Raw genomic sequence first — 27,212 nt, 5'->3', positions numbered from 1 at the left:
GCCGGGAACTCTGTAGGTTGGGTTTAGTGAATGAATACATTGAGAATTTTGGGGTTGAGTCTGGTAAATGACCCAGAAAATCCGTCAAGCATGTGTAACACACAGTGGCGAAGAGATATTTCAGATGTGTAATTCAGATCAATGATGAATTGTGAAAGCAGGAGGAGGTGCAGCCCTGACCGGGGTTTCTGCACAGTCATTTTGGATGTGAGGAATTTCAGCTACAGATTGGCTGCTGGGAATTACCAGGTGCCAGCTCCTCTTGAAACCCTCCTCCAGACGGGGAAATTACCAACAGAGCAGAGAAAAGGATTTAACCCTTTACAGGGCACAGCCTGGGGTGGGCAGAGAGCGAGGCTGGCCCAAAGTGGTGGCTGGAGCTCCCAATTCCTGCTTGCCCCCACCTCTCCTCCCTGTGAAAAACGCCAATCACTTTTTCTTAAAATTTTAAAAGTTTAATAGTAATAAAATGGTTATGAAAATAGCAATACAATTAGAGTAATAATAATTTGGACAATTTGAATTAGTACAATATGAGACAATAGAGACAAAGAGTTACAGACAGTCCAGGTACCTTTTTCTGGGCAGCTTGAGCCTGAAAAAGGACCCACGTTAACAAAGTATTAACCCTTAAAAGCAACAGCCTGTTGTATATTCATACACCTCATACATTATGCATAAATTCCATTCAAACGCAGGATTCTGTCTGGTCATCCTCAGCTTCTTCCTCTGAATCCTGACAGTGCCTTTGAGGCAGGAAGAAGTTCATTTCTTCTGATAAGAGGGCCATAAATTCTTTTTCTCTGAAAGATTCAGGTGTCCTGTGGCTGCTATCTCGCTGCGAGTCCTTTCTTTAAAAAAAAATATCCTACAAAGAACAGTTTCTATTTTAACAATTTTTATAACCTAAAACTGTATTTAACACACTGCTTAAGAGAATTAATACAACATTACTTTCTAAAACAACACATATAATATTCTGTAATATTTGCGAAAAGCCAATCATAAAATACACATTTTTCACACTCCCCAAACACAGCTCCGTGGCCACGAGCCCACCCTGACCCCACCAGCTCCATCAGCCACCATTGCCCTGAATGCCAGGGAAATTTTTTATAGGATTTACAAATGGAGGGTTTTGTGGAATAATAATGGGAAATCATCACCGAGCCCACCTGGAGGGCGGGGAATGGAGAGTGGGGAGGGGAGATCCCGCCGGTGCCGCTGCTCTGGTAGCTCTGGCTCTTGGCTGGGATGGGATCCAGCTCTTCCCAGACAAATCCTAATTCAGGAAGCATTTGGCAAGGGCAGGAGAACGGCTTTGGAGGAAAGGGAGGCTATTCCACCCCTTTATCCCACTCTTTCAAAGCACAACTTCCATTTACTCCTGGAATTATTCCGAAGGGCAGAGCTGCTGCCATTCCAGCCTCTCCCTTGGGACATTCCCATCGCTCCTGGCCGGGGCTGGGGCTGTGCAGCCAAACCCTCGGCTCTCCCAGGCCGGGGCGAGCTCACGGATTTGCTCCAAGTGAATTCGCAGCACTCTGGGCGTTATTTGGGGCGGTTTTGTGGCTTTTGGGACAAAGAGTCGGCAGCGGGGGAAGTGTCCCTGCACGGAGCATCCCATGGGGCAGCCCCAGTGTGGCTGCGGGGCTCGGGCGGGTTTTGGCGATCCCTCAGCCCCATTTGCATTGCCGGCAGCCCCACGCTGACAGGAAGGAAGATCTGCGAGACCCAGGGCAGGAAGGGGCGCGGAGAGAACGGAAAGAGACAGAAACCACCGGGCTGGAAGCGGCGGGGCAAGGCGGACCCACCTTGCCCAGGTGCTGCCCGAGCATCCCCCGGCCCCGGTGGCATCGGGGGACACCAGCGGGCAGGGTGGCTTCTGCCTCCGACTGGAGCATCCCCCAAGATTAGAAACAGCTGGGGACAAGGAGCTGAGCGGGACACGGAGCGGCTGCATCCTCCCGGGCCATGAGGATGCTCTCGCCACTGCCCTGCTGACACAGCGAGCCGGGCAAGGGGCCCGAGGCCAAGGTAGGGGCTTGAGGGGGCTTGGAGGGATGTGGGGAGAAGGGGAGGTGTCACTTGGCTCTCCCGAGTGGGGACAAACTGCTGCAGAGCTCGTGATGTGATGGCCATGTGAACAAGAGTCGCTGCACCAAGGCAGCAGGGCAGGGAGTGATGGGCAGAGGTCCCTGGCACGGCACGGCATGGCACGGCATGGCACAGCATGGCACGGCATGGAATGGCATGGCAGGAGGGGGTGGAGCCCACAGTGATGGAGATGAGCGTGGCACCCCACAGGGAAGCTGGCACTTGTCACAAATCCTGTCCCCTTGCCTGCTCTGCCTGCCAGGGCACAAAGGAGCCTCAGCCGGGCTCTCCTGCCTGCCCAGAGCCTTGGGGAGGCTTTCCCCCCTCAATGTCATCTGCTGAGCTAATTAACTTCAAAATAATCCAAAATAACCCCCGAGATGTACCACAAACAGAAAAGGAAGATATTAGTGACACACTCACCTGTGGCACAACTGCACCAAAGGGGGGGCAGGAACCTGGGGGTGTCACAGGAGCAATTTGAGGGGCTGGAGCCCAGCCCTGCACCCAGCTGGGCACCCTGGGCTGCCTCAGGGCATCAGACCCAACCCTGCTGTTATTGAGGCCCCTTTGGGCACTGTGTGGCCATAAATGTGGGGCTGGTGGGGACAGGCTGGCTGCTGTCACCCCTGGGGTGTCACCCTCACTCAGCGTTTGGCCACCACATGGAAGAGTTACCCAAAGCCAGACAGGGGAGCCAGGGGACACCTCCCACTCGGGTTGTTCATGTTGCACAGAAATTTCTTCCTGCAGAGCTTGCAGCTGCTCTGGGGTGCTCTGCAAGCCCAGGAAGGCTGGCTGGGTACCACATCTGCCAGCATCCCGGCATCCCTGGGCTGTGGGGGGCACAGGGATGGGCTGGCAGCAGTTTCCCTGCTGATATCCTGAGATCCCATGGCTGGGAAGGGCAGGAGCTGTTTGCTGGGAGCATCTGCTGTTCAATCAGCTTGCACAGCTGTGGTGAAGCATCCTCAGGGCACGGCCAGCTGAGGAAATGCATCAGCCTTCACTCTGCAGCTTGTGAGGTGCAGCAGTGCCCTGCAAGGGACCTGCTCTCCAAAATTAGCTTCATTTTTAGGTGTTTGGAATCACTTATACATTGATTTTTCCTTTTTTTCTGGTGAGATTTGGGATTGGCACTGCTGGCATTCATGTTCCCTCACCTCGTGTTTAACCCCTTCTCTGTCTGGGCCCTGTTATAGGAGTTGGGGCTCAAGGAAACAAGAAACCAAAACTCAAACCTGGAAGAGATTAAATTTGGCATAAAATACATTTAATTTGCCAATCAATTTTGCTGGCATTAAACCCAGACCAAAAAATTTAAGTCTAAAATTTATTAAACTTTAAATTTAAGTTTAAAATGACTAAACATATTAAATTCTAAATTTAAATTTAAAATTTAATATGTAAATTAGATATCTGAGTTACTTGCCAGTCTGCAAGCCTCCTAATTGAGTAATAATGCAGAAGGTATTTTATTGCCTCGTTTAATCAGCAGAAGTTAACGATGTGAAGTCTCTTCCATGCTGCCAAAAGGTGGCAGCCTGCATCCTGGCTTTGGGATTCGCTCAGCTCAGGGAGCAGCTGGAGCTGCTGGCCTGGGAAATGTTTTCATTCCCATGGGGGCACAGGGACATGGAGATGGCCAGGCTGAGGTTTTGGTGTGTTTGGGGATGGAGTGAGCTGGGCTGGGCACTTCCCACCTGGGCATGACCATGCAAAGGTCATGTAAGAAGCTTTTAACTTGATTTAAATGCTGCAGATCATTTTCCATGTTTTCCATCTGTGGGTGCTGCACCATGCAGGAGCTCTTGCCCAGCCCTTTGGTGTAACCCCAGCCCGGCCCTGGCAGCAGGTCGGATGCCCAGGGCTGTGCTGGGAGCTGGGAAATGCCCCTGGAGGTGCCAACCACCCCCTCTCCCCACACTGATGAACCTGCAGGGGACAAACACAGATTTCACTGCTGGCTGTCCCCTGGTGCAGCGCTGGTGGTGCTGGGACAGCTCCTGGCCTGGTCCCCAGCAGGTTCCTGAGGGTGGTGGGGCTGTCTGGGGCAGCAGGAAGGGCTGGAGGCAGTGAATGCTCCCTGCTTTGGCCACCTCAGGGCTGTCCCTCCATCCCAGACTCCCTGGATGCTGCTCTGGTGGTGTTGGACTGCCAGGGGTGACACTGTACATAATTAGAGGCTGCACATTAAAATTAGAGGCAGAGATGAGCAGGAGCTATATCCAGGGTTCTCTGGGGTTGGTGTCAGGAATCCTGGAACAGACACAGTGAAAGCACAGCAGCTGTGTGGCAGAGGGCTGGCTGTGACCATGGTGGGGACCTGCCAGCACAGCCCTTGTGGCTCCCAGCACCGCTGGGTTTTGGGCAGGGACACTCAGGTGGGACGTGGGGATGGTGGTTCATAGGAATAGTGGGATTGGAGCTGCTGGAAGAGCACATCAGTGTTGTCTAAGCATCCTTAGAGGGAAGAATTTTCTCCTAGGCTGGACCTTTGGACCGCACTAAGGAAAAACCAAAGTGTTAATGCCAAATTCTTGCCGAGAAAATCCCAAATTCTCTCCCTGGGGCTTGCAGGTGCCACTCAGTTTGGCTGGGCAGCCTCCAGCCCCTGATCCCACCTCCCTGGGGACACAGGCAGGGCAGGGCAGACACAAAGCTGCATCCCTGCTCCTCTGGCTGCCAGGGGGACCTGTCCCTGCTGGGTCCTGGCTGGGCAAAGCTGGGATGTGCAGGATGGACACCTCGGGCAGGGCTCTGGAATGAGCTGGGTCCCATCCTGGACACACCTGGGTGTCTGTAGGGGTTATGGAGCTTGGCTTTGGCCAGCCCTTACCCTTCAGACAGCTCCTGTGGGAGCTGGGGACTCCTCCAGCCCCAGGCCAGCCTCCTGCAGCCCCTGTGCTCCCAGAGCTGCACCTGAGGCTCCTGGAACCAGGAAAACTCACAGCCCTCCCTGCATTATCCCTACTGCTGCTTTATCCTGGTGAGGTGCCTCTGCTTTGTGAAGGAGCAGCAGAGGACACATCAAACCCTCTCTAGTGCTGGAGCAGGTTTCCCCCAAAAAAGGTCCCGTTTCAGAGGCAGGGCTGCAGGGAACACCTGCAGCAAAATCCCTTTATCCCTGCAGGGAACACCTGCAGCAAAATCCCTTCCATCCCTGCAGGGAACACCTGCAGCAGGAGCCCCTTCCATCCATCCTGACAGTGCAGCAAGGACCAGAGACAGACCCTGGGACTGCAAAGGCTTAATTGAGCCTTCCAGGCCCGTTAGAGACAAGAGCACATCAAAGGGTGAACATTTAGCTGTGAATTGCTCACTGAGCTCCTTTAATTGATGGCGTCTTCATTGACCAGGCCACTGCCTGGGGGGTGATGAGTAAGAGCTGCTGCTGTTCCCAATGTGGAGAAAAGGGATTTGCTGGATATCACCACCAGTGCCAGGGGCTCGTGGAGCTCTGGCACCACTGGCACCAGGGGCTCAGCCAGGTTCCATCCTGAAGGGAAGAGCAGTGGGCTCAGACCCTGCCCAGCAGCACCTCCCATCCCTGCAAAGGCTCCTCAGCAACTGGGACATGCCCCTTGTGTCTGTGGGAGACCCAGGTGTGTGAGGGACCCAGCCCTGTGACACTGCCAGGTCCCTCTTGTGCTTCTGGTGGGAGAAACAAACCCCACATGGACCCCTTGGAGGGAGCAGGAACAGGAGAAGCTCCAAGCACCTTGGCCTTGCACCACAGACCAGAAGCTCTGCCAGGTTTGGCTGGTCCAGCTGCATCTGTGCTTTGTCCCTAGAGGAGGTGTGACCAAGGAAAGGACTGTTACCTGTTGGTGTAACCAAGGAAAGGAGTGTTACCTGTTGGTGTGACCAAGGAAAGGAGTGTTAATGTTGGTGTGACCAAGGAAAGGAGTGTTACCTGTTGGTGTGACCAAGGAAAGGAGTGTTAATGTTGCTGTGACCAAGGACAGGAGTGTTACCTGTTGGTGAGGCTGCACCAGAGCCCTCACAGTGCCCACGTCCCCCTCAGGGGTGGGCTGGACAAAGGCAAGGCTGTTTGTGTGCAGTAACCATTGCAGAGCCTCTGACCAGCATGGAGGTGTTCACATGGATCCAAAACACCCTGTAGGGCACCTGGAGGGGAGGAAAGATAGCAGACACAGGCCTTGAGACACTGTTTGTGCATTGCTGCTGCAATCAGACATCCCCTGGGGCTCAGGAGTTAATTTCCAGTGTCTGGAGATGACTTTGGGGCTGGTGCAGAGGCCACAGCACAGTGCCTGTAGCACAGCTGGAGCTCCTCAGCCATGGAGATTTCCCCTCTCTGCCTCTGCTTGAAGAGCAGCAGGGCTCTGAGCAGATACACCTCTCAAAAATAACCACCAAGCCCCGAGCGTGGTGTGGCAGCAGCGAGGGGGAGGGAGCAGCTGATGATTCAGAGCATCCTCAGAGCACAGGATGTGGTGCTGGCCCTGCTCAGCAAGACCTGACAGAGGCTCTGGATGGGCCCAAGGTGGGTTTGAAACCAAAGCAGGCCCTTCATCATCACTGCCTGCTGCCCCACAGCTTCCTTCACAGGACAGAGGAGAATGTGCAACAGCTCCCAGCCCTGATGGCAGTGGTGGCACTGGGGTGACCCACAGAGGGCACAGGGGCATTGCCAGGGCAGGTCATGCCCCTCTGTGCTTGAGGAAGGTGGTGCTGGTGGTGAAGGCACCACGTGTTCACAGGGGTCTTTGGATGAGGGAAGAGATGAGGATCTGACTCCATGTTTCAGAAGGCTTGATTCATTATTTTATGATATATATTACATTGAAACTATACTAAAAGAATAGAAGAAAAGGTTTCATCTCAGAAGACTGGCTAAGCTAAGAAAGAAAGGAAAAGAATGATAACAAAGGCAGCTGCCTCAGACTCTCTGTCTGAGGCAGCTGACTGTGATTGGCCATTAATTAGAAACAACCACATGAGACCAATCACAGATGCACCTGTTGCATTCCACAGCAGCAGATAATCATTGTCTACAATTGTTTTTGAGGCCTCTCAGCTTCTCAGGAGAAAAAAATCCTCAGGAAAAGATTTTCATAAAAAGATGTCTGCGACACCACATGTGTGCCACTGGAGCTCTGGGCCCAGCTGTGCCCCTGACACTGAAGGGGGCTCTGTGCCAGGCAAAGGCTGATGAGTGACCCCCTGGCTGACCCACAGGCAGCTCAGAGCAGGCTCCCTCCCACACTGCTCCTGATCTTCTCCTCTTCCTCCCCAGGGCCATGGAGAGAGGCTGAGGAGCCCCGGGTGGGGCTGTGAGTGGCCAAGGGACACGGGGTGGCCCACGGGACACTGCTGCCACCACAGTGCTCCTCACCCTGGCACCACCCATGCCACAGGAGGCTTCTGATGGAAGGTGAGTGCTGCTTGGGCAGATCTGCCACCCTGGGGGGGTGCTGGGGTCAGAAATGGGGTGAGGGAGGCACCAGGGTGTGGGCAGGTCCAAGGCAGGGCCGCACTGGGGAATGGCGGCCTCTGGAGGGACATGATCCTGCTCAGGCTTTGTTCTCTGCATGGCTTTGGATCCCAGGAGAAAACACCATTTCATGGTTGTGCTCTTCAGTCTCCTTGGCTCCAGTTTCAGTAGCTGCTGCCCTCACCCAGCAGCTCCCAGGGCTTTGGGATGGCACCATTGCAAGGAGGGATTGGGCAGGGCACTCTGGGGGGCTCCAGCTGGGCCTGACCCTGACCTCTCGATTGATTCCCACCTTGACTTCATCCCTGCCTCACTGCCATGGACTCTCTGATGAGCTGCACTCCTGGCTGAACCTGGTGGCCACCTCTGGCCCTGTCCTGCTCACCTGGCTCAGGTAGCACAGTGAAATTAAACCCCCAGGAAAGGCTGGACAGGCAGGGAATGATGGTGTGAGAGATTCAGGGCTGAGGTTGGAGCCTTCCAGGCAGGAGGGAAAGCAGGGAAAGTCCAGGGAAGTCCATGGCAATGAGGCAGGGATGAAGCCAAGGTGGGAACTCAATCGAGAGGTCAAGATCAGGCCCAGCAAGGGCAACCAGGTTCAGCCATAGCCCAGGGGCCACCAGGCAATGTCAGAACGATGAGGTCCAAGATCTAACTCCTACAACACATCTTTAGTTGAGGCTGAAGGCCCAGGGCTGAGCTTAAACGGGCTCTTGGACTGACTGTGAGGCTGACCAGGCCTGTTGGTGCCCTCTGAGCCCTGCCACCCTTCCCACCAGAATGTAAGGGCTCCATGAGGTTTCCCTCTGCATGGGCATGGCAGAAAAGTGAAGCAGCTTCTGTCCTTTGCCTTTGTGCTTCCTCCTCTTCCTCCTCACCCCTGTTTCACTCCTCTGTGCAGAGCCCATGGTGCAGAAGCACCTGGAGAGCCTCCAGAGCTCCTGTGGGAATGGCCTGGAGACAGGAGCCCTGCAGCGCCTCACCAACCTGCTGCTGGTGGAAGGCCTGACCGACATCCAGCAGAAGGAGCACGACATCCTGCAGGTGGAGACCACCAAGGGCCTGCCCAGCACGTCCAAGAGCATCCCCCTGGAGAAGCTGTTCCTGCCTCTCTCCAAGCTCAGCATCCCCCCTCGGATCTCCGTCACCGTCGGCGTGGCCGGCATCGGCAAGAGCACTCTGGTGAAGCTGTTTGTGTGCAGCTGGGCAAAGGGGGAGATCAGCAGGGACATCCTGTTCGTGCTGCCCCTCACCTTTAAGGAGCTCAACACGCACGAGAAGCTCTCTGCTGAGCGCCTCCTGAGCTCGGCCTGCCCCCACACCCCGGCCGGGGCCGCCCGCACCCTGCTCATCCTCGACGGCCTCGATGAGTTCAAGACGCCCTTGGATTTCTCCAACGCAGCGGTTTGCACCGATCCCAAGAAGGAGATCCAAGTGGACAACCTGATCACCAACATCATAAGGGGGAACCTGCTGCAGGAGGCCTCCGTGTGGGTGACGGCGCGGCCGGCGGCGGCCGGGCAGATCCCCAGCGGGCTGGTGGACCGCATGACGGAGATCCGGGGCTTTGGGGCTGCAGAGATGAAGGACTTCTTGGACCACATGTTCCTGGACAACAGAGATCTGTCCAGCCAAGTCCTGCAGCACATCAGGGCTAACAGGTCGCTCCACGTCCTGTGCACCATTCCTGGATTTTGCAGGATTGCTGGTTCCTCAATCGCTTATTTCCTCAAACACAGCAGTGATCAATCCCAAGAAGCGCCCGTGGTCCCCAGGACCCTGTCAGAAATCTACTCCTATTACTTTAAAATGGCTCTGAGTGGTGACTGGCTGGAAAAGCCGAGAGAAGCCCTCAGGATCGAGCAGGCTGTGAACACCAGCAAGAAGCTGGTGGGCAGCCTGGGCAGGCTGGCCTTCTACGGGCTGCTGCGGAGGAAGCACGTGTTCTACGAGCAGGACATGAAGGCCCACGGCATCGACCTCTCCCTGCTGCACAGCTGCCTCTGCACCCGCCTCCTGCTCAAGGAGGACCTGCCGGCCTCCACAGCCTACTACTTCTCCCACTTGACCATCCAGGAGTTCCTGGCAGCTCTCTATTACTACACGGCGGCCAAGCGGGCCATCTTCGATCTCTTTGTGGAGAGCGGCGTGTCCTGGCCCAAGCTGGGCTTCCTCAGCCACTTCAGGAACGCGGCGCAGAGGGCGCTGCAGGCCGCGGACGGACAGCTGGACGTCTTCGTGCGCTTCCTCTCGGGGCTGCTGTCCCCGCCAGTGAACCGGCTGCTCTCGGGCTGGCTGCTGCTGCAGGACGAGCAGGAAGGGTGGCGCAGCCAGGCCGTGGATGCCCTGCAGGGCTGCCTGCAGGCCGAGCACGCCGTGTCCTGGCGCGCCGTCAACGCCATGCGCTGCCTGCAGGAGCTGCAGCACACCGACACCGCCCAGGCCGTGGAGGAGGCCCTGAGGAGCGGCACCCTGGCCGGCATGCTCACCCCCATCAACTGCTCTGCCCTGGCTTACCTCCTGCAGGTGTCTGATGTGTGCCTGGAGGAGGTGAACCTGTCCAACTGCCTCACCTACAATGTGTGTAAGAGGCTGCTGTCCCAGCTCCTCTTCTGCCACAGCCTCAGGTGGGTCCTGCTGGGATTGCACCGGGAGGTGTGAGGAGAGGTGCCAGGCTGTGACTGTGCAGTCACAGATTGGGTTGGGTTGGAAGGGAACTTAAAACCCATCAGTTCCATGGGCAGGGACACCTTCCACTGTCCCAGGCTGCTCCAAGCCCTGTCCAGCCTGGCCTTGGGCACTGCCAGGGATCCAGGGGCAGCCACAGCTTCTCTGCCCACCCTAACAGTGAAGAATTTAATCCTAAATTCTAATCTAATTCTCTCCTCTTTTAGTTTAAACCTCCTCCCTGTTGTAAGTCCCCTCTAAGTACTGGAGGCTGCAATGAGTTCTCTCTCCCCTGTGACTCGCAACCCCAGGTCTCAATGGAGACTTGGGTCCAGCAAATGCTGTCCACCTGCAGAAGGGGTGGCACTGGGTCAGCTCTGCTTCTGTCCTTGAGCTTCTCCACCTGGGACAGGCAGATGTCATGGGAGGATCATCCTTTCTCCACTTTGTTCTCCAAACCCTTGCTCTTGCTCTTTCCTTGTGTGTCCTGCAGGCTGGACAATAACCAGTTTAAGGACGATGTGATGGAGCTGCTGGGCAGTGTGCTGAGTGGGAAGGACTGCCAGATCCAGAGGCTCAGGTAGGACCTGGCCCAGGGCACACAGGATGTCCTGGGGATGCAGCGTGGAGCTGGGGGCACCACAAAGCCAGGATGAGGGTCCCCCAGGAATGTGTCTCCCCCTGGCTCCCCAGGGAGCCCAAGGACAAGGACAGCCCCACACGATCCCCTGCACCCAGGCACAGTCACCTTACCCCAAAATTGTCTTGCCCAGTCTTCCTGGAACTGCTGCCTCCTCACTGTTCCTAAAACATGTCAGTAAATCCATGGGTTATCCTAACAAACCACTTTCCAAGGTCACAGCAGATCCCTGGACACTTGAAGCTCTGCATGGAGCACCTGCTGCAGGGAGGGGACAGGCTCCTGATCCCTGTACAGGGAGGTGCCTCATCCCAGACAGATGGGCTCCCACTTTGCCCATCTCCTTCTCTTCCTCAAGGCTGCAGAGGGTTCTCCATGCTGCCATCCAAGCTCCTTTATGGGACACAAACAAATTTTATGTCCAGAAATGGTGTCCTTGCAGTCCCTGCCTGGTGTCCACCCCAGCAGAACATCCATCACTTTGGTTGTACCATGACCCAAATGCTCCCCATGGCTCTTCCCTGTTCACCCATCCCAGCTGCCTCCTGGGACATGCCAGGCTTTGTGCCAGTCTCTTTCTCCTCTGGAAAAACACCCTATTTTCCTTTTTTTTGGGCAGCTTGGCAGAGAATCAGATCAGCAACAAGGGAGCCAAAGCTCTGGCCAGGTCTCTGCTGGTGAACAGGAGCCTGATGGTGCTGGAGTAAGTGTCCCCCTGTCCAGCCCCTGTGGTGCCCCCATTCCCTCTGGGAACCATTCCCTGCCCATGGCTGGGCTGGATCCCACCCCCTAAAGCCACCACCACGAGCTGCTGGCCTCATGTCCCACCCCAGCAGTGCCATGTGGAGGCATCTGGCTCAAGCTGGGCCTGTGCCAGTCTGGCTTTGCTAACCTTGGCTTTTCTGCTGTCCCGCCCCAGCCTGCGGAGCAACGCCATCGGCCCCACCGGAGCCAAAGCCCTGGCTGATGCCCTGAAAAAAAACCAGATCCTGCTCTCCCTGAAGTGAGTCTCAACCTCTGGAGCATCTCCTGGGCAGATCCCCAGGGCAGGGCCCTTCCAGGCCTCTTCTGTGCCCTGGGGTTTTGCCAAGCTCCCAGGGCAGCACATGGGGACAGCCTGGGCACGCACGAGTGCAGCTGGCACAGACCCAGGGACTGGGGCAGATCTGGGGCAGAAATTTGGGGTTCTCCTGCTTCTTGGGGCAGTGAAGGGAGGGGCTGGGGCTGCAGTCCAGGTCGAGGTACTCTCTGTGCATGGGAGCTCCCAGGTGCTGTTTGGTGGAAGAAGGAAAATCCCATGGGAGAGGAGTGTGAGGGTGTTCACAGGGCTCTCAGGTTGAGGGAAGAGATGAGGATCTGACTCCATGTTTCAGAAGGCTGATTCATTATTTATGATATATATTACATTAAAACTATACTAAAAGAATAGAAGAAAGGATTTCATCAGAAGGCTGGCTAAGAATAGAATAGCAAAGAATGATAACAAAGGTTTGTGGCTTGGCTCCCTGTCTGAGCCAGCTGACTGTGATTGGCCATTAATTAGAAACAATCAATGGGGCAATCACAGATGCACCTGTTGCATTCCACAGCAGCAGATAATCATTGTTTACATTTTGTTCCTGAGGCCTCTTAGCTTCTCAGGAGGAAAAATCCTAAGTAAAGGATTTTCCATAAAAGATGTCTGTAACAGAGGAGGGAAGGAGACTCCTGGTCAGGGATGCTTGGGAGCCAGACCCCTTTCTCAGGGCAAGCAAACCCCAGGGCAGGTGGCCACAGCCCCTGGCCCTGCTGTGGGAGCATCCTGGCCTCACTCTGTGTCCCACAGCCTCCAGCACAACTCCATCAAGGAGGACGGCGCCGCCTTCCTGGCCGAGGCCCTGCTGACCAACCACCGGCTGCTGACCCTGCAGTGAGTGACCCAGACGTGGTGTCCCCCCCTCCAGCCCCCCAGCAGGGCGGGTGCCACCCATGGGGACGTGGCTCTGCCATTCTCAGGAGCCTCCTGCCTTTGCAGCCTGCAGAAGAACGCCGTGGGAGCCCAGGGAGCCCGGACCATGGCCGAGGCGCTGAAGCAGAACTGCAGCCTGAGGGAGCTGATGTGAGCAGGGCATGAGGGCAGGGATAGGACTGCCAGGGCCACATCCCCTGGATCTGTGGGCAGGAAGGGCAGGAAAGGGGCAGGGCTGTGTGCAAGGCAGCAGGGACACTGCTGGCTCTGCCCAGCGGGGCTGGTGGGGATGGAGAGAGCAGAGCCTTGGGAGCAGCGCTGTGGGGATGCTGTCTGCACCTCCAGGCATGCAGGAGCCACGTGAAGGAAGGAGAAGCTGTCTCCCCTCTGGCAGAGGGAAGCGGCAGGGCTGCAGGCCCTGAGGAAACATTAATAGCTATTCCAGCTCAAAGCAGCCCTGAGAACAGAGGTGTGTGTAGGTGGGGAGTGAGGTGGCAGCGAGTTCATGCTCACTGCTGCAGCAGGAAGGGCCTGGGGGAGGTGAATCCATTGCTGGCAGCTCCAAGCTTCATTGTGACAGTGTTCACAGGGGTCTGAGGATGAGGGAAGAGACGAGGATCTGACTCCATGTTTCAGAAGGCTGATTTATTATTTTATGATATATATTAAAACTATACTAAATGAATAGAAGAAAGGATTTCATCAGAAGGCTGGCTAAGAATAGAAAAAGAAAGAATGATAACAAAGGCTTGTGTCTCGGACAGAGGGTCTGAGCTAGCTGACTGTGATTGGCCATTAATTAGAAACAACCACATGAGACCAATCACAGATGCACCTCTTGCATTCCACAGCAGCAGATAATCATTGTTTACATTTTGTTCCTGAGGCCTCTTGGCTTCTTAAGAGGAAAAATCCCAAAAAAAGGATTTTTCATAAAAGATGTCTGTGACCCTTCCTCTTCTGTCTCAGACTCTCAAGCAACTCGGTGGGAGACAGCGGCTCCATTGCCCTGGCTGAAGCTCTGAGGGTGAACCACAGCCTGCAATGCCTGGAGTAAGTTTCCCCTCCCTACCTGGACTCCTTGACAGCAGAGCCCAGCCTCGTCCTGCCAGCAGAATCTGCCACCCCTCAAGCCCTCAGGCCCTCCCCATGTCTGTGCCACTGCACATTCCCTGGGTGTGCAGGCTGGACATGATGTGGCAGCTCCAGCAGCAGCCGGGCTGAAGGGACTCTGGCAGAATCAAAACCCAGTGGTGACTTTTTATTGTGGCTTGGAGGAAATCAGCACCTTTGGGTGTTCTCTCTCAAAAGTGATGGGAATTGGCTGAGGAGGGAGGGAATGGCTGGGGCCTGGCAGAGTCAGGCTGGAATGGTGCCACCTTCACTCCCCATGGGAACAGCCCCTGGACAGGAGGGCTGGTGGCTCCTGCTGATGAGTGGCTGTGCCCTGGTGCTGTCCCTGTGACCAGGATCCCAAACCCGTGGGAGCCACGTGCCCAGCTGAGCCAGCAGCCACAGTGACAAGGGTGGCCCAAAGTGCTGCAAACCCTGTCCCCTGTGCTTGCTGGGGCTGGGGCTGCTGTGGCCAGCAGGAATGGCTGATCCCACCCTGGATGCTCCCAGGGCTGCTCCTTCTGCCTTGGTTTCCCTGTTCCCTGTGGCTGGGAGAGGCCCTTTTCTTGGTGAAATGGGCACTGTCCACTCCAGCCATGGCCCTGCAGCCCAGCTGTGATGCCAGGACTGGCCCATCCTCACACCTCCCCTGTTTGTCTCAGTCTCCAGAGCAACTCCATCAGCAGTGCAGGGGTGACAGCGCTGACTGCAGCTCTCTGCTCCAACAGGGGACTCCTCAGTCTCAAGTGAGTGACAGTCCCTGCAGCCACCCTGGCCAAAGGCTGGGCTGGGACCTGGGAGCTTCTCAGAGCTTGTGCCTGGTTGTTTCCAGCTCTGAGATGCTGAAAGCAGCTTTGGTTTCTCCTCCAGCTGTGAGAACTTCTCTCCATCTTTATCTTTCTCCCTTTGGGACAATATTAATTTAGCCATGTCTTTGGAATGACAGGATGGCAGCAGGGATGGGAGGCTGGCAAAGAGCCCGGATGGGAACACAGGGGATGGAGCTGCAGGAGCTGATGGGGGTGGTCTCAGACAAACTGCTCTGCTCAGTCCATGGCCTCAGCCCAGAGCAGGAGGGGAAGGGGCTCAGGGGGAGCAGCTGACCCTGCCCTGCCCTGCCCTGGCTGCCCCTCCCCAGCTCTGTGTCTCTCCCCAGCCTCAGGGAGAACTCCATCAGCAGGGAGGGGGGCCCGGCCATCGCCCGCGCCCTGCGCAGCAACAGCACCCTCAGGAAGCTGGAGTAAGTCCCATGGGGGCCCCAGGAGGACACCCAGAGCACCCTGTGCTGTCCCTGGAGCTGTCCTCAGTTTCTCCTGTGTGACCTGAGCCCTGTGTCCCTGCAGCCTGGCGGCCAACCTGCTGTGTGACGACGGGGGCCAGGCCATCGCTTTGGCCATCGGAGAGAACCGGGCTCTCACCTCCCTCCAGTGAGTGTCCCTGGGCCCTCAAACCCCGGCATGGACACGGGCAGGGACACTGCTCCTGGCCCCCAGCCCTGCCAGGCTGGGACATGGCACCCTGGGAGCTGTGCTGTGACAGCCTGGATGGGCCCACGCGGTCCTGCACATCCCTGGGTGGGTGTGGATGGCTGTGGAGCCTGGCTGGATCAGGGCACGCTCACAGCCCAAGGCTCCACCTCTCATTGTCTCCTGCTTGCAGCTTGCAGTGGAACTTCATCCAGGCCAAAACAGCCACGGCCCTGGCACAAGCACTACAGTCCAACAGCAGCCTGGTCAGCCTTGAGTAAGTGGGGACACAGCTGGATGGGTTTTGGGTCCTATTGATAGCTCATCCAGTGCCACCCCTGCCATGGCAGGGACACCTCCCACTGTCCCAGGCTGCTCCCAGCCCTGCCCAGCCTGGCCTTGGGCACTGCCAGGGATCCAGGGGCAGCCACAGCTGCTCTGAGCACCCTGTGCCAGGGCCTGCCCACCCTCACAGGGAACAATTCCTCATTCCCAATATCCCATCCATCCCTGCCCTCTGGCAGTGGGAAGCCATTCCCTCTTGTGCTGCAAACCCCTGTCCTTGTGCCTGGTTTGTTTCCCAAGTGCTCTGAGATGCTGAAAGCAGCTTTGGTCCCTCCTCCAGCTGTGAGGAGCTTCTGTGTTTATCTTTCTCCCTTTGGGACAATATTCATTCAGCCACATCTTGGAATGAATCTCTGCAGATCCTTGTCCCAGGTCCGTCTGCATCTCTCCTGGAGTCCCTTTAGGCCCTGCAAATCTGCTGTGTCCCCTTGCTGGGGATGCTCTAAATGCCTTGTAGTCCAGGAGCTCTCCCAAGCCATTTGGGGATGCTGGGCCCTGTGCTGGCCCTGTCCCTGTCCCTGCCCTGGTTCCAGACCACGGGCACACCCAGCCGTTCTGTCCCAGCCTGCAGGAGAACACCATCGGAGACGAGGGCATGGCCGCGCTCTCGGCTGCACTGAAGGTGAACACCACGCTGGCAGATCTGCAGTGAGTACCCAGGCTGCAGCAGGGCCCTGCTGTCACAGCCCAGTTACCCTCATCAACACCCCATGGCCACTCAGGACAGTGCTGAAGGGTCCCTGTGTTCCCTTGCAGCCTGCAGGTGGCTTCAGTTGGCGCGGCCGGTGCCCAAGCCCTGGCAGAAGCCTTGATGGTCAACAAGAGCCTGCAGGTCCTGGAGTAAGTGGGGCCACCAAGCACCCAGGGCTGTGCCACGGGTCCCTGGGTGTGTGAGAACCCTTGGCTTAGCACTGCTCCTGCCCTCTGTGATCTCCCAGAGCTGTCCCTGGGTGTCACTTCTCCATCTCCTCTCATCTGTGCCCCCCGGGCTGTCAGGCTGTCCTTCCTCACCGCTCCTGTGTTTGCATCCTGCGGGCTGTCCTCTGTCCTTCCTCACCTTTCCCTTGTTTGCAGCCTGTGGTTGTTTAGCTGACCCTACTAGAAAGTAATATAAAGGAAGTATGGAGGGTTTTGATTCCTCTAGTGTAGGTTCGATTCCTGCTTTTCTAAGTACTAGGAATGAGAGGGCTGGTATACCTACCTCCATGTTCACTTTATCATAGTGAACATGCCTTAGTGTTCAGGCACATTTCCAGTAGGGCCTCAGGTAAGGAGGTAGGCCCACATAGCAAATTGGTATGCTGGTATGTCAAAGGCACAGGGCTAGTGTGAGTGGCAGGAAATTTGTCATAGTAGGTGTATTAACTGGTCGTATCAGAATTGTGGGTAAGAGGCGCGGATTCATAGGAATCCTGCTGATAAGAGCAGGACTTTTGTGGCCAGTACGACAGGGAATAGTTCTTGAGGGGCTCCTTTGTTTGCAGCCTGCGGGCTGTCCTTCCTCACCGCTCCTCTGGTCTGTGCCCTCCGGGCTGTCCTTCCTCCCCTTTCCCTTGTTTGCACCCTGCGGGCTGTCCTCTGTCCTTCCTCACCTCTCCCCTGTTTGCAGCCTCCGGGGGAACTCCCTGGGCCCAGCAGGGGCCAAGGCCGTGGCCAACGCGCTCAAGGTGAACCGCAGCCTCCGCTGGCTCAAGTGAGTATCGCATCCCCAGACAGCCCGGGCAGGCATTCCCTTGGGAACAGCGGGGATGGCCAAGCCAGGCTCCCAGAAGGACAGACCCTGAGCAGGTGGCAGTGCGTGCATTCCCTCCCCACGTGCTGGCGCTGTCTGACCCTCCTGCCTCCTGCAGCCTGCAGGAAAACGCCGTGGGCATGGACGGAGCCATCTGCATCGCCACGGCCCTCAAGGGCAACCACGGCCTCACCTATGTCAAGTAAGTGGCTGCTGCAGGGAAGGCAGGGATGGGGAGACCATGGAACCATGCAGGGACCTTCTCCCTGCCAGCCCTGCCCTCTCCTGGCTTCCCCACAGGGCAGGGGCATCCCGTGCTCCTCCCAGTGTGAAACCACCATCCCCACACAGCTCCAGAGCCTCAGCTCCCCTCCAGGGATGCCTCTGGGCCAGAGAACCACCTCAAAAGAGAAATCCTCGCCAAAGCCAGGGGAGAAGGGGCTCAGCCCCTCCAGCTGCCCAGGGCTGTGCCAGCTCCTCCCTTGGCTGCCTCAGGGTTCTCAAACCAGCAGGGTCCTCCTGCACAGGGTGGGGTGGGCACAGGTGACGCCAGATTGTCACCGGAGGACATGAAACAACACAACGTGCACACACTGCTGTTCTCAAGGTGAAAAAGGGAAGTTTCTTTTCTGACTCCAACATTTATAGATTCCCAAAAGTGCCAGTGGATTGGAGGGTGACAGTGCCACCTCTCTAATGACACTGGACAAACCAACAATCCATCAAATTTCTCCTCCTCCATAAAAGAATGCAAAACAATGAGTTATTTACAGGAAGTGTGTAAGAAAGTCCATTACAAGAATGCAATGGGCTCCTGGGGCTGCAATACTCATCAGAAGGCTTAGAGAATCTTAAAAAATCAGGGTGACACCAGATGCTGGTGCAAAGCTGGGCACCATCTGCTGTCCCCAAGGATCCTGCTGTGCCTCATGTCCCAGCCTGGGCTCTCTCTCTCCCAGCCTGCAGGGGAACCTCATCGGGCACTCGGGAGCCAGGATGATCGCGGACACCATCCGGAGCAACGCGCCCGACTGTGTGGTGGATGTGTGAGGGACCTGGCTGCAGAGAGGGCACTGGGGTGCCCCTGCCCTGGGTGACTGCAGGGTGCCCATCTCAGGGATGAGAACTGGGCAAGGACAGCTCCTGAGCTCCTGGAACAGCCCAGGAGGACCGAGGGCATTGGATCAGGAGTGCAGGAGGGTCAAGACTCGCGTTGCAAGCTGAGGGATGTGGCCCTGGGGAAGCTTCAGGGAATGGGGGAAATGCAAATAGGAGTGAGGAGGGGCAGATGCCACAGCCAGACCTTGTTTTTGTGGGGGATTTATCTGCTGGTGGCAGCAACTCCTCCTGTGCCTTGTCACCCCTGGCTAAAACCAGCCCAGTCCAGCAGGGTCCTCTGAAATCCCAGCTGGACACAAGAGATTTGCTGCTGCCTTGCTCAGATGGGAGTGATGCTGTGCACCTGGCACTCCAGCAGGTCCTGGCTGGTGCTGTGCCCTCAGTAACAGGCTGGTGCTGGCCAGACACACCTGCAGTGTTTGGCAGAGCTGTTCTCTAACAAGAAGAGGTAACCCAAGGCATAGGAGTAGAACCATCCTGGAAAATAAAGAGTCCTCAGGAAAATGGAGGAGTAAGAAGGGGAATGGAAGAGGAACTGCACTACCTGAGGATGGGATGTCTCCAGTACCTCTTGGTGCTACACCAGGACTGCCTCAGCTCAAACTGCTGCCTCTCAGCTTCAGGCTGGAGCTCTTGGACCTCCTGCTGCTCTCATGGTGTTCTGTGACCTTGTGACACATCCTCCTGATGTCTCAGCTGCAGGGTCTGTCCCTTGCAGGTCACCTTCTGACCAGGAGAGCAGAGGTGGTGCCTTTGTGTGTGTGGCAGGGACCCAGTGACTCCCAGAGGTGCCAGGTTTGCAGGTGACCCAGCAGCCAAACTGTGAACCCTCAGAGTCCCTGAAGCCACTGTCCCCTGTGAGCACACTCTGCCACACTCAGGGCAGCCAGTGGCTGCTGCAGGGACCTGGGGCTGATCCACAGACACTGGGCTGAGCTCTGGAGATGTAAATGCTTGGGAATAAATTCATTTCTGGATGAGAAGATGCCTCTTGCAGCCTTGCTCTTGCACTGCAGGACATTTGGGACGGGCTGTGCTTCCCTGCCCAGGCTGAGAGCTCAGTTCTCTGGCACAGGGGCTGCTGCTGCTGCCTGGCACCAGCAGGGCTCTGCCACCTGCCTGCTGGCTGTGCTGGAGGCTAGGTGGCACTGCTGCCTGGAGAGAGAGGCTCTGCCTCTGTGCACACCAGCTGTGGAGTCACTTTTTCATCTACAGGAAATAGAAAACTGTGACTCAAACTGCAGCCCTGCTCTCAGGGGTCAGATCATCACAGAATGGTTTGGATTGGAAGGAATCTCAAAGCTCATCCATTCCCACCCCTGCCATGGCAGGGACACCTCCCACCATCCCAGGCTGCTCCAGGCCCTGCCCAGCCTGGCCTTGGGCACTGCCAGGGATCCAGGGGCAGCCCCAGCTGCTCTGGGCACCCTGTGCCAGGGCCTGCCCACCCTCACAGGGAACAATTCCTCATTCCCAATATCCCATCCATCCCTGCCCTCTGGCAGTGGGAGCCATTCCCTGTGTCCTGTCCCTCCATCCCTTGTCCCCAGTCCCTCTCCAGCTCTCCTGGAGCCCCTTCAGGCCCTGCAAGGTCTCCCTGGAGATTTCTCCAGTTTTAACTCCTTCAGTCTCCCTGGTGCTGCTCTTTGTGCAGACAAGCCCTTGATTAAGTAAAGGATATGTTTAGGATAAATAGATTTAAGCCAGATTTAAAACCAATTGAGATGCATTCCCAGAGCAGCTTTTCATCCAGTTTTATTAAGCCAAAGAAATCTATTTGGACATAATAAAATGCAGGGAAATCAGGCACATGATGCTCACTGGAGTGAGGCTTCTGGCACTGCAGTGCACAAGAGCCAGTTTAGTGCAATTATGGAAATAAGTGCACATTACTGTGATTCTCATTATGGATAAACTGCTCATGCTTTGAGATTCACAAACCTGGCAATCCAAGTTTAATTTTCAGGTTTAATGAACATTATTTACCAACTCCTGAGTTCACACTGACACACACTTTTCAGACAGCAGGCTATTAGCTCCTGGCCTCTCCAAAATGGGTGCTTCAAGAGGCCTCCTGCTCCTGAAGGGTCAGAAGTCATTATCACTTTGCTCCAGTGGCTCTGGCTTCCTGGCTCGGAGACTGGATTTGCCTGGGGTGATTTCCATGCTGTCATCTTCCAGATCATCCTCCTCCTCCTCATCTTCATCTTCATCCAGGTCAATCTCACTATCCCCTGAGTCGTCCTGCAGGACAGGGAACAGGAATCCATGACCAGCTCAGCTCTGCCCTTTGCCAGCCCAACGTGAGGGATGGCAGTGCTGGCTTCCCTTGCACTCCCAATGGATTGCAAACCTCCTTCCCCACCCACGGGGCTCAGGAACACAAATTCCCTGACTTCTGCTGGCTCTGGGCTGTTCAACATTGAGGTGCCAGCTGCTGTGAGCCCACAGAGTGGAGGGGAGTGGAAGAGAAGGAGGCCCAGGAGAGGAACCCAGGAGAGGAACCCAGGAGAGGAACCCACCTGAGCCTTGCGCCGGCCTGGCCGTGCCGGGGCTGGGGTCCCCTGGAGAGCCAGAGTGGAGGAACACCAGAGGCAGAGCAGGAAAAAAAAGTACAAGAACATAAAAGAGACCAGAAAGTACCCAGGCTGGAGCAGGGGAGAAGGCAGCAAAGGCAGGCACAGCTCAGGTATCTCAGCAGACAGGGGCTGGGCACTCAGCACTGGCTCTTCCTGACTCCAGGAGTTCCTGGAGGGGCTCAAAGCAGCCTCAATCCCTGGGCTGGGACACACCAGCAGAGCCTGCAGAGATCCCTGAGCTCTGAGAAGCTGCAGGCAGAGGGCAGAGCCATGAGACAACTGCAGAGGCTGCAGCTGAGGGAAGTCACAGGCTGGAGGCCTTGGCTTTCCATCCCTGGGTGTGCTGGGGCTGTGCCAGCAGGGACAGAGCTGCCAGCAGGGAGTCTGAAGGGAACAGAAATCACAGAGGGTGACCATCCAAACCTGTCACTAATGTGGCCAAGGAGAATCAGGCAGCACTGGGACTACAGTGACATCTTCACCCACAGCCCAGCACTCTGCCCTTCCCAGAAATGGGGCTGGATGTGCAGGAGGCAACAACCCATTCTGGCAGGAGCAAAGAGCAGAGCAAGGACTGCAAGTTCCTCTCCCAGACCCAAAAGCTGTGGCTGCCCCACCCCTGAATTGTTTTAAGTCAGCCCGGATGGGGCTTGCAGCAGCCTGGTGTAGTGGCATGTGTCTCTGGGTGGAACAAGATGGGTTTTAAGGTCCCTTCCACCTCAAACTGTTCTGGGATTCCCAGAAATGTCTGAACTCCTCTCCCTGAGGGGTGTCTGCTGGATTGAGACAGAAAGGTTCCACCCACACTGGGAATTAACAGCAGCACAGGCTCAAACACAGTCCCACAGGCACCACAGCTGTACTAGTTCCTTGCCCTCTCCAAAACAATGCTCCAGCATCACTGGGGAAAACAGCCCCACTGCCCCTGACATGGCAGCAGCTTTTTGGGATGGTGGGGAGAGATAACTGCAAATGCCAAGCACATCCCAGCAGCTGGCTCTGGTGCAGATGTGGCCACTCAGGTGTGCCCAAAGGCACAGAAATGCTGCCCATGGGTGCCAAGGGCTGGGCACAGACACAGAGCAAATGCCTCCTGTGCCTTTTAAAAAGCTGTGTGAGCCCACTCACATGGAAACCACAACCAAGGGCAAGGCCAGGAGCCCTGGGGCAGCAGGAATCCCACGGGCACAGCTCCCAGTCCTGCTCTCATCCCCGCCCCATCCTCCAGGGCACTGATGCTGCCAGCACAGGGCTCCAAGGAGTGACTTTAGAGCAGTGAAAGGGAATTAGGTCCATATATTTAACAGCTGCACTGGTTCCTCTTCCCAAAAATCTGCCCCACAGCTCACCAGAGCATTCCTGCAGCCTGTGTGCCACTAGTTCTGCACTGCAGGATGGGGTGAAAGCACATGGAGCACACAAACTCCAAAAACAAAGGAAAAATAAGGAAATATATGCCTATGCCAAGGAAAGGAGTCAGCCATTGGAAAGGAGGGGAAAAGCAGGCCTGGGGTGTGAGGATTCAGCAGGTAAAAAGGTGTCTGTCCAGCTGGCATATAAAGCCCTGTCAGAGAAGCTCTGCAGACACATGAGCTGGTTACTCACATCCTCCTCCGTGTCTCCACCTTGCATTGATCCCACGATCCGTGTGCCAACTCTTCCTGCAGGAGCAAAGAGAATCCCATCAAACCTGGATCATGGTCATAGCAGCAAAGAGAACCCCCATCAAACCTGACTGGCGTCACAGGAGCAAAGAGAGCCCAAATCAAACCTGGATCATGGTCCCAGGAGCAAAGAGAATCCCATCAAACCTGGCTGGTGTCACAGGAGCCAAGAGAATCCCCCTCAAACCAGCTCATGGTCACAGGGAGGGAGGAGGAAGGGCAAAGCTCAGGGTTCACCCCTCAGGAGAAGATGAGATCCCAATCCATGCATCATCCCCTCTGTTAAGCCTCATTGCTCAGGAGAGGGTAGGAGGGGTAATACTGACAGTAATTAATATTGGACTCAATGATCTTGGAGTTTCTCTCCAACATTACTGATTCTATCATTCTAGTTCCAGTCAGGGACTATTTCTGCTATTTCCAGAGCTACCTCATTCCAGCATGATGGCTCTGGCAGGACAAGAGGCAATGGGCACATTAAGAAACAGGAAATGCTATCTAACCAAGAAACCTTTTATTATGTGGGGGCAGCCAAACACTGGGACAAGGCTGCTAGGAGAAGTTTAGGAGTCTCCATCCATGGAGACACTCAAACCCAAACTGGATGTGGTCCTGAACAAGCAGCTCAAACCTTCTGTTAGATCAGAGAGGCTGCTCTACATCATCTTGAGAAGTCCTTCCAACCCAAAAAAATCCATGAACTGACACATTTCTTCCTCTGCTTTGGTACACAGAGAACAAAAGCTTGTTTTTTCCATGTGGTGAATGAACCCTTTTTCCTTTAGAGAGCTCAGACCCTTTCTGATATTCCAGGATGGATTGAATCTCACAGGAAACCCAGGCAAACCTCAAGAATTTCCTGATGGGAGCACACAGTGTCCCTGCTTGCCTGGCTTTGGCCACCCTGAGGCCATGGGGAATGCTGGCAGGTGTCCCTTGCTGGGGAGGGAGCCTGGGAGTGCTGGGAATGGGGAGAGCAGAGCTGGGAGCAGGGAGAAGCTCCTGGGGGCTGCCTGGGTGGCTCAGCCCTGCTCCTGCAGCCACAGAACCCACTCCACACTGGATCCTATTTCCAGCCCTGCTGTGTCCATCCCATCTCACCAATTGTTCATTTCCTGCCATCACCAGCTTCCTCCATGCCAAATATGGATTGTTCCAATCCAGAACAATCCAATCTGTGCTGTTTTTAGCTTGAAAACAAAGCTTTAAAATATACCCTGGCAAACCTCTGTTTTTTCTACTTCCCAAAGCACAAAAGATGACAGGTCCCCTTTGTCCCACGCAGTTTGAGCTGAGTTAGTGGTGGGAAAAAGCTCCTAACTCATCCACAGCTCACCAAAAAACCTCTGTTGTACCAAGGCAGATCACTAAAAGGATTTTATGTCTTTATATAAAAAGCAGTGGCCTCTATGCAGCAGTTGCTGGTAACACAGGAAGTGGAGATGGAATTAAAAGATTTCTGGAAAGATCTGTCTTCAGGCTTTGGAGACTTTTGCTCTAATTTATGCAACACTAAATGATATAAATTTGGGGGTGATTACACCTGACATCCTTAGATGACAACAGAACCCCATTTTTGCCCAGCCTACAAATGACCATTGAGTTTAACTGCAATTTTACTCTGTAGAAGGCTCAACATGACGTGTAAAATTGGGAATTACTACCTCAAAAAAGAGAAAGCTGCAGGGAGCTGCTAAAAGAAGACAAAACTGAGAGAGATTCTGAATAGAAAAGAGAATAAAACTATCAGATAAGGAGAGCTGATGGAATAGGACAGTTCAAGATGCCATGCAGAGAATGCTCCCAGGAGGAGTGCAGGTGCTGCTCCTCCCTCAGTGGCAGCAGTGCACACATCCCGTGGACACAAACCTGCTCACACCTGGGGGAACTCCAGCATCTGCTATTGCCTGGACTTGGATCCTGCATTGTCTAAGCCAGGAGCAGCTCTCTGAACCAGCAACTGGGTCAGGTCCTGCAGAAAGCCCTGGGACTCTCCCAGGAGAGACCCCAGCATGGAGAAGGGCTGCAGCAAACTGTGAGAGACTCCCAAGAGACACCCCAGGATGCAGAGGGTCTGCAGCAAACCCTGGGACTCTCCCAGCATCCAGAGGGTCTGCAGCAAACCCTGAGACTCTCCAAGGATGCAGAGGGGCTGCAGCAAACCCTGGGACTCTCCCAGGAGAGACCCCAGCATGGAGAAGGGCTGCAGCAAACCCTGGGAGACCCTCAGGATGCAGAGGGGCTGCAGCAAACCCTGAGACTCTCCCAGCATCCAGAAGGGCTGGGATTTTACCTGAGCACTCAACTGTAAGGAGGAGATAAATCAGGTTTTCCATGGAGCATTGTTGTCACCCCCAGCCCATACACCCCACATTTCCCTGTGTGGGGATGGCCCTGGGGTGTTCCTGTGTGTGCTGGGGCAGGCAGCAAACAGAGGAGTGCCCAGCATGGCACAGGGACAGCTGGATGTTGTCACTTGGTTTGCTGGGCTCAGTTCAGCTGGGCTCACACAGCTGCCAGGAGGAGCCTGCGGTGCCTCCTCCCAGCAAATGTGGCTCCAGCTGGGACAGGCTGCACACAGCAGTGATCAGGGAAGATGCTGGTGATGAACAGGCTGTGACTCACTGCACCTTTGGAGTCAAATCTCCCTCCCTGTGCATGGCCATGGTTTGTAGGCACCTCAGAGAGCAGAAGGCAATGTGTACCCCTGATGTGGAGCTGTGAGCTGTTGCCATTTTCCCTCTGTGTGGCGTTCCCCATTTTCCCAAGCTGTGCAGCTGCCCAGGAAGGAGCCACAGGGCTGGGATGATTCCCAGCTCCTCAGGCAGCAGTGGGTACAGGTTAACCCTGTGCCTCACAGCAAGGAGTGACACACAAGCTGAGGGTCTGGGCAGCCTGGGAGGGGGGCAGGTGGGTTTGGGCACACTTTGCTCCCAGCCTGGAGATCTGCAGTCAGTCTCCAGGGTTTAATGTGAACTCAAAGCATGAGCTTGCAGAGGACACCTCTCCTCCCTCTGCATCACATTCCCTTCCACACAGAAATGTGGGATGAATCTTCTGCCTGATCCTTCTGAACTGTGGCCCTGTGTGCACTGTGCTCCCAATCACAGAGTGATGGAATTTCCTGAGTGGGAAGAGACCCCCAGGGATCACCCAGTCCCACCCCTGGCCCTGCACAGACCCCCCAGCACTCCCACCCTGTGCCTGGGCACTGTCCAAGCTCTCCTGGAGCTCTGGCAGCCCCGGGGCTGTGCCCATTCCCTGGGGAGCCTGGGCAGTGCCAGCACCCTCTGGGGGAAGAACCAAAATCCAGCCTGGCCCTGCCCTGCCCAGCTCCAGCCATTCCCTGTCCCTGTCCCAGGGATCAGAGCTGCCCCTGGGGAGGAGCTGCAGCCCCTCAAGCTCTGCCCTCAGTCTCCTCCTCCAGCTGAACAATCCAAGTGCCCTCAGCTGCTCCTCAGACTCTCCCCATGCCCAGGTCCCTCCTCTGGACACTCCAACAGCTTCAGATCCTTCTGATATTGTGGCACCCACACCTGCCCCAGAGCTGAGGTGAGGGCAGAGCAGAGCAATCCCCTCCCTTAGAGCAGGACCCTGATCCCAGCAGCATCTTCCAGGCATTGCCAAAATCCAGGGACTGATGAAGCACAGCCCAGCTGCTGCATGGGGAGCACACTTTGGTTTATTTCTGACACCTCCATGAAAAGGAAATCTGCCAGGAGATGACGGAGCTGCTCCCACATTTCAGACCTACAGCCTCTCCTCCTTCTTCATTCTGATGTTGGGATGGGGCACACCTGGGGAGGCTGAGAGGGAAGGAAAACATTCTAGAAGTCCCATAGCAGAAATCTGAACATGGCCACAAGCTGGAGAGAGAAATTCCACAAGCAGAGTGACAATTCCCAATGAGAACAGCACCTTCCTGGTAAGGAAGGATTGGAATCAGGACTGTGGAGGCTCACCTGAGAAGATTTGCACGTCAAAACTCGCCTTTTCCCTACAGGACTGAAAAAAATGAGGGATAATCCAGGCTCTGCAGCTTCCCCCAGCATGGAGGGTGGCACAGGCACTCAGCAGCAATGCCCTCTGCCAGCCCATCATAAACCCTGATCCTCTGGGCCAGCTCTGCCCAGGAAAGGGCTCCAGGAGAGCTGCTCTCACTGTGTGACTCTGCACTGATTGTCTGCTAAAAACCCAGGGTTTTATAAAGCTGTCTTCTCACAGAAAAGATCAAATGGGGCTGGAGTTGTTCCTGTCTCAGTGGTGAAATGGTTTCTGAGGTCTGGCCAGGACAAAGCCAGCCCTTAACACCAATGCTATCAAAGGAAATGAGCTACAGCACAGGCAGGAATGGTTCAGAGGAGCTGAAACAGCCTGGCAG

The 27,212-nt window shown here is 55.6% G+C and overlaps 2 protein-coding genes across 5 annotated transcripts in view; one reads left to right on the top strand and one right to left on the bottom strand.

Moving 5' to 3' along the window:
* The first annotated feature begins 7,472 nt into the window (after positions 1 to 7,472).
* Positions 7,473 to 18,519, top strand: NLRC3 (NLR family CARD domain containing 3). Its single transcript, XM_054271160.1, has 17 exons — positions 7,473 to 7,498; positions 8,395 to 10,185; positions 10,719 to 10,805; positions 11,485 to 11,568; positions 11,785 to 11,868; positions 12,691 to 12,774; positions 12,880 to 12,963; positions 13,783 to 13,866; positions 14,589 to 14,672; positions 15,083 to 15,166; positions 15,270 to 15,353; positions 15,586 to 15,669; positions 16,302 to 16,385; positions 16,494 to 16,577; positions 17,347 to 17,430; positions 17,588 to 17,671; positions 18,429 to 18,519. The coding sequence occupies exons 1-17, from the start codon at positions 7,473 to 7,475 to the stop codon at positions 18,517 to 18,519; spliced, it is 3,087 nt and encodes a 1,028-aa protein (XP_054127135.1).
* Positions 18,520 to 20,327: 1,808 nt separating this feature from the next.
* The window catches only part of CLUAP1 (clusterin associated protein 1), a 63,848-nt gene continuing 56,963 nt past the window's right edge, over positions 20,328 to 27,212 (bottom strand). For 2 of the 4 annotated variants that reach the window (XM_054270659.1, XM_054270657.1), the window contains 3 exons: positions 22,773 to 22,828; positions 21,111 to 21,152; positions 20,328 to 20,832 (listed from right to left, as the gene is read on the bottom strand). In XM_054270659.1, coding sequence (XP_054126634.1) covers positions 20,677 to 20,832; positions 21,111 to 21,152; positions 22,773 to 22,828 — 254 coding nt within the window. In that variant the 3' untranslated portion in view covers positions 20,328 to 20,676. The remainder of the gene's footprint in view (positions 20,833 to 21,110; positions 21,153 to 22,772; positions 22,829 to 27,212) is intronic. The other 2 variants (XM_054270660.1, XM_054270658.1) reach the window with 1 other exon arrangement.

Source organism: Melozone crissalis, unplaced genomic scaffold (genome assembly GCF_028551555.1).
Source record: "Melozone crissalis strain CALT ecotype California unplaced genomic scaffold, PUWL_Pcris_2 ptg000012l_1, whole genome shotgun sequence".
NCBI classification, from domain to species: domain Eukaryota; kingdom Metazoa; phylum Chordata; class Aves; order Passeriformes; family Passerellidae; genus Melozone; species Melozone crissalis.
This window is presented reverse-complemented; position numbering and strand designations above follow the sequence as displayed.

Coding starts and splice junctions, on each gene's coding strand:
- NLRC3 (XM_054271160.1), top strand. CDS start 7,473: ATGCCACAGGAGGCTTCTGATGGAAG. Junction 14,673..15,082: donor AGGGGACTCCTCAGTCTCAA/GTGAGTGACAGT, acceptor GTCTCTCCCCAG/CCTCAGGGAGAACTCCATCA. Junction 16,386..16,493: donor ACCACGCTGGCAGATCTGCA/GTGAGTACCCAG, acceptor GTTCCCTTGCAG/CCTGCAGGTGGCTTCAGTTG.